The following is a 6188-nucleotide window of genomic DNA, read 5'->3' on the forward strand; positions in this document are numbered from 1 at the left end:
AGGGGGGGGGTTCACTTTTAGACATCCAACACGTGATTAAGATAGGAGATGTAGCATATAGCCAGTCTGAGGATCTCGATCTTGGAGAGTTTCTTGTCAGGGGGCAAGGTGGGGAGTAATTTCCTCAGCTCCGCGAAGGCCACGTTGAACGCCTCCACCCGGATCCTCTCTCTGGTGGCGTGGGCCGAGCGGTACTTGGCCGTGGCCCTCCGCCTCCTCCGCTTCTCCTCCCTGCTCAGGGGCTGATCGGCTTTACACTTCGCCCTGTCCTCGCCCTCCGCCGGCTCGTCCGAGCCGCAGCCGGCCGACTTGAGGCCGTTGAGCATCGTCTCCGGGTCGGACTGAGTCCAGGAGAGGTCCGCCTCCGCCTGGTCCGGGCTCAGCATCATTTTTATTCTCGGGTGTTGGCAGTCACTCCTCCAGAAGAAGCTGCACGAGAACAACCATTTAGATGTTGATGAATATTATCTGCACCAGTGTCACACTTTATCTCTTCTTTAAAAGTCTGTTGTTGAACGAAAATCATAAAGAAAACAGAAAATTCAAAACAAATTCTGAATGAAATGTAATTGTTTTAAGTGTTTTCTGGCACCCTGAGGCTCCAGCATGAGAAACCCCACAGCGGGAGCTTGTTTGGGTGCCAGGGCCGCCCATAAATACAGTCTACCTTCATTGCATAATAACATTAAACTCCATAAATAATAAATGGCTCGAAATACGAGGGATGGTTAATTTATTAAAGCCTCAGGCCGGAAAAAAGGAGGAAAAACAACATTTCTTTAAGTGTCACATTTCAGTTTTTTCTCACAAATGATCTTTTTTTTTTATTTGATGCTGTTTTTAACAAATAAAAAAACAAAACAAGTTGTGATCATTTGTGAAGGAGAAACTCCCTCTTTTTTTGTGTGTGAATTAACATATTCAGAATTGGCCATCTGTCACAGTGTGATGAACACATCTGCTTGGCTCAGGCCACAGTGACTTGACAGCATGGAGGCACAAGAGTGCAAAAATAATGTTGACATCTGCTGGACATGGAATTACTGGAGCTGTTGTTTATGTTCTCAAACCCAGGAACGTGACATTTATTTATTTGTAAATAAAACATAATTAAAAACAAGATGGAGGTTTAAACATTTAAAAACTGATATGATGATTATTTTTTAAGTAGATTGGTTTTTTTGGGTTTTTTTTGCACCTTTGACACTCACCTTGACAAACAGTTTGGAGGCAAAATTTTCTTAAAGGAACTTGAAGACGCTCTGGAGCGGAGCCTCAACTCCAAATTAACTCATATTCCACCGAGCAAACAAGCATCAGATGTGACAGAGAGGAGCCTCAGTGTCACCGCGCCCCACAACAAAATGATCACACAAAACTAAAAAAGTACTTCTTTTACTTTTTCAGGCGGGAGCTTGCAGCATGGGAACAACACGGGGGTCAAACCGTGAAAGCAGGGAAATGTTCCTGCGAATCAAAAAGCCCCCAAAGTCTTCAGATGCTGCAGTGATGAGTGGATTAAAAAAAAAGAAAAGAAAAAAGAAAAAGATTTAAAAAAAAAAAAAAAAAGAAAAGGTAATAATGATGTGAGCAGGGATCAGTCAGCCTCCGGTGTGATCCCAGCGATGGAGAGACAATAGACGTGATGGGCAGATAGTGAAAGTGCAGCCGGGGCTACTCGTCCATCCGCCTGGAAGATGCTGAGGATAAAGGGGGCGAGATAAGCGAAGGCGCTCCCCGTGTCAGGAAGCAGCGGATCGGCAGCAGCTCACAGATAATCCCCCTGATTTCTTCCTCCAGTCTTTCTTCCACCGAGTGTCATATGCGAGATAAGATCCAAACGATCCCGACTAATAAAGGCTCACTTCAGGGACGGAGGGAATGGAATATATTTGAGGAATGGTATTGTCTAACGCCGCCCCCTCCCTCCCTCACTCCCTCACCCTCTCTCTCTCTCTCTCTCTCTCTCTCCCTCACACACACACACACACACACACACACCTCCTCCCTCTCTCCTCACGCCCCTCAGCCCTCAAGCGCTCTCCCTCCCGTGGGAGTAGTGGGCAAAGGGAAAGCAGAGATGTGAGCCTGATAAAGGATGGAGGAAAAAATAAATAAATAAAAAAGAATTACGTGTGTCCGCGCGCACGTTTTTGGTGAATAGTAAAAAAAAAAAAAAAAAAAACTTATGATGTGTTTTCAAAGTGCACGAAGAGAGAGAGAGAGAGAGAGAGAGAGAGAGAGGAAGAGAGAGGGAGATTTTCAACTTAAAACACATCCTATATAGAAGCTGATCTCAAGTCAGAAATCCACTGGAAAATGTCTTTTTTTTTCTTCCTACATTGTGATTCAAGGTGAGAAAAGATAAAGGAGGGAAATTCAAAAACACTTCAGGTAGATGGAAAATGTTTGTGTCATTTAAAGGAACTGAAGTACTTTACCTGTTTGTAAAGTGAAGCACAGCTGAGATTTACATTCAACTTGTGCATGTTGATATATATATATTATATAAATTATTTTGACACGTGCATTTCTTGTTGTTATAATAGTATTTAAAAGAGTCGTTTGTGATGCAGATTTGTGTGTGTGTGTGTGGTGGTGGTGGGGGGGGAGGGCTGTAACTGCACCTGTGGGTGGGACTGACTTTTATTTCTTCAGTGACACACACCTGAGTCTGTTTGATTCCAATTTGATCCAATTTGTGCTCAAAGTGTTTTAATTGTTGTGAGTCGTGTGGGAGATAAAATAAGAAACAGCAGCAGATCAGTGAAGGAGATGGATGGAAATATTTCAGGTTTCCTTTCACCTGTTGGTGAAGAATAAGTGAATAAGTGACGAGTTGTCAATCAAGCTCTTTCATCATCTCTGTGCGTCTGTGCTCTCTATCATCTTTTCATTGTTTTCCTCTGAGTCTTTCTGTCCTGATGTTGAGAACGGAAAGAAAAGAGAGAAAGGGGAAGATTTAAAACTCCTGAATAAGATATTTCTGTTATTTTAACTCGTGGAAAAGAATAAAAGTGTTGAATTGTTCAATAAAATCTTGTTGTTCATCGTGATGAAGAGAGAATGAGCGTTTTATATTTGTCCCTTCTGTAATAGTTTTGTGCAGCCTGTTGTCCCCTCGTTGTCCGTAACAACGCTTGTGGGAGGGAAGAGGAGATTCATTTCTTTGATTCCTCTGAACCTGATTCAGAGGAATCAAAGCTTTGACCATAAAGAACATTTCATCTGGTTTATCATCAACAGTCTTTACTTTAAAGTTCTGCGTGCACACATTCAGGAGATAGGCTTTTTTATTCATTTGTTTTACGCTTGTTCCACATGATGCTTCAGTCTGAGACGAACCTGAACATCGTGTCTGTGCTTCACTTCGCTCAAAGACAAAGGCTGAATGACTCCTGGAAAAGTCACAGGTGATGTTGCAGATAATTTAGTGACGCAACCGCGACGGACCGAAGCAATACTTCTTAAAGCGGACTTGATGGATGCACAGAAGTTTTCTCCTCTCGTCCTCCTCCCATCATGCATCTCTGTCTGTGCCCGGTGGCACCACCAGCGTCGGGTCAGGAGGGCACGGTTCCAGAGGAGGGGCAGTGGCCAGTAAGTGTGGGGACTAGCTGCGCCTAACGAGGTGATTAAAACGATAAGGGGAAGCACGGATGACTTGCCGTGGCCTGCAGCCACCACCGTGGTTATTGCCACCACACACACACACACACACACACACACAGACACACACACACACACACACACACACACACAATGAGAGAGAGCGAGAAGTACTACCACAGTGCCAGAAGCACCATAATCAGTGAAAACTCAGCATGTGTGTGAGAGAGAGAGACAGAGAGGGAATGTGTGTGTGTGTGTGTGTGTGTGTGTGTGTGTGTGTGATGACGGACAGCTCGCCCTGGGCTCCGGCCGGGTCCGTGCAGTGTGTGTGACACAGAGAGACTCACAGCGGGGTGTATCGGAGACATGTCAGGACCAGGAGACAGAGGCCTCCTGACAGCTGGAGCCCACGGACACACACTCACACACACACACACACGCACACACACACACACACACACACACCACCCTAATTGCTCCACAGACGGAGAAGTGGAGATGGTCTGTGCTTGGTGGTCTGCGTCGCCCAGACCCCTCCTCAGCCTGCGAGGCCCTCGGCCAAAGACATGAAGGACCCCTCCAAGGCTGTTTTGTTTGTGCCTGCTGCAATTACATCCCCCAGCTGATGTAGTGACTGTGGAGACAGGGAGGCAAACTGCAGGGTGGTGCAGTCCCTTCAGTCGGGGAGGATGACGTGTGCTTTAGTCACGGCGCCGCTGGTAAACGTCTGCGCCCGGCTGCTGGTCGTGTCCGTGCTCTGCGTCTCGCCGCGTTGAGTCAGTCAGTCGCGACGTGAAGGGATGAATTTCTCGCACCTGACCTTCATGTTCCCAAGAAAACAAATACTGCACACGCTCCAGGACCAGAGAAACTACGAAGAGAATAAAAATATCTAAAAGCTGCAGAGTCTCTTCATTATCCTGAGATCATGATATAAAGGCCAATAAAGAAAAACTGAATTCATCAAACTGACAAAGCCCAGCTGGTGGTGACACACTGCACCTCACTTCACATCAGTCTTGTGCTTAAATCAGTTTATACTTGACCTATAACTGCACGATGAGCACTGCAGGGAGTGAAGTTTCCCCTTTCACAAAACGCTGTATTCATATATTCAGGTGGGGCCTGATATCAGAGGATCGCGGCCAGGAGAATTCACGATAACGATATTATCGTGATATCGACAGAGAACGTTAAATTCATGGTTTATTGTGTGTTTTTTTTTAGTAAACGAATTGGACTCAAGGTGGAGAGAGAGCAAAGTGAAAAGAATGAGAAAGAATTAAACTTCATGGACACGTAGAAGTCGACCAGATGAGCCGATAAACTACGACTGCTCCTCCTACAGCCGCTGGGGAAACATCGCCACCTGCAGGTCGCTGGACGACGAGCGGAGTCTTGATGAATGGGTGAATGTGGCTTCCACTGTAACATGCAATTAAACTAAATATGCTTAAAAAGACATTTCATTATTACATTAAAAAGGAAGAATTGAAGCCAAAGTTTTTACACGCGACTGAAAAACCAACAGATTCAACTTCTCACAGCTTCATGGAGTCGTGTTTGGGGGGTAAATCTCCCACCACCTCAGGAGCAGGAGTTTAGTCCGACTGCTTCCTGTAATCATCCAGAACCACAGACACACAGGGAGGAAGCAGATCGCTGATTTATGGTTGTGATTATTCTTTGCAGGGCTTATATCACCGATCCAGCTGAGGCCTAATATCGCAGAGTTTCACAGGAAATAAGATGCAAATTCGAAAATGATCTTTTTTTTTGTTGGGGGGGTCAGATTGTATTCCAGGCTTAAATATCTTCTTTCTTTCTTTCTTTTTGAGTAGGTTGGACGTCACTTTAAAGGAGCTGTCATCATCAGGAGGTCGGGAGGTGACGTCGCTCTGATGAGACGTCTGTGATGGAGTTATTCCTCTAATCAGTCAGAGCTCAGCAGACCCCGCAGCTTTCTTGTTGCAACAACACAAAAAACCAAAAGAAAAAAACACCTTGAACTCATGTGACATATTCCCACCTGTCACCTGTCACACACACACACACACACACACACACACACACACGAACATTCCCAGAGAGCAGTGGGATGGAGCTGTGAAATGGGAAGGATTAGTCACTTTGTCAGGAGATGTATGAGGCTTCTCTCAGGTGGACGGCGAGCCACAGGGGGCGTCTGAGAGAGAGAGAGAGAGAGAGAGAGAGAGAGAGAGAGAGAGAGAGAAATTAGGGAAGAGCAGGCAGGGAGGAGAGACGAGTGGAGGTGTGCGAAAATGAAGACGAAGTGGGAGAAGACGCCATTTGTAAGACGCGGCACAAGTTGACTCGAAATGTGACGGTGATGTAACCGGACTCTTCTCACATTTGCATCGCTCACACACACACACACACACACACACACACACACACACACACACACACACACACACACACACACACACTCGGGGAGGAGGGACACACTCTGGGCAGTGTGTGAACGCCAACTTGCTCATGTGTTGTGTTCTGTCTTTTTCTTCCAGCGTAGTGAAATAGGCAGCGGCCTGGACCCTGGCCTTGTGTGTGCGTGT

General features: G+C 45.9%; 1 protein-coding gene across 1 annotated transcript; it reads right to left on the reverse strand.

Moving 5' to 3' along the window:
- Window positions 1–9: 9 nt before the first annotated feature.
- On the reverse strand, window positions 10–1836 carry nhlh2 (nescient helix loop helix 2). The gene is made up of 2 exons (XM_023395442.2): window positions 1212–1836; window positions 10–429 (listed from the first exon to the last, which is right to left on the reverse strand). The coding sequence occupies exon 2, from the start codon at window positions 387–389 to the stop codon at window positions 18–20; it is 372 nt and encodes a 123-aa protein (XP_023251210.1). The 5' UTR covers window positions 390–429; window positions 1212–1836; the 3' UTR covers window positions 10–17.
- Window positions 1837–6188: the final 4352 nt, after the last annotated feature.

This window comes from Seriola lalandi, unplaced genomic scaffold (assembly GCF_002814215.2).
Source record: "Seriola lalandi dorsalis isolate HSWRI2012SDOR001 ecotype SW California unplaced genomic scaffold, Sedor1 jcf7180002054962, whole genome shotgun sequence".
NCBI lineage: Eukaryota > Metazoa > Chordata > Actinopteri > Carangiformes > Carangidae > Seriola > Seriola lalandi.

What these genes read in the sequence shown, in the direction of transcription:
- nhlh2 (XM_023395442.2), bottom strand. Translation starts at nt 389, where the DNA reads ATGATGCTGAGCCCGGACCAGGCGGAGGCGGACCTCTCCTGGACTCAG.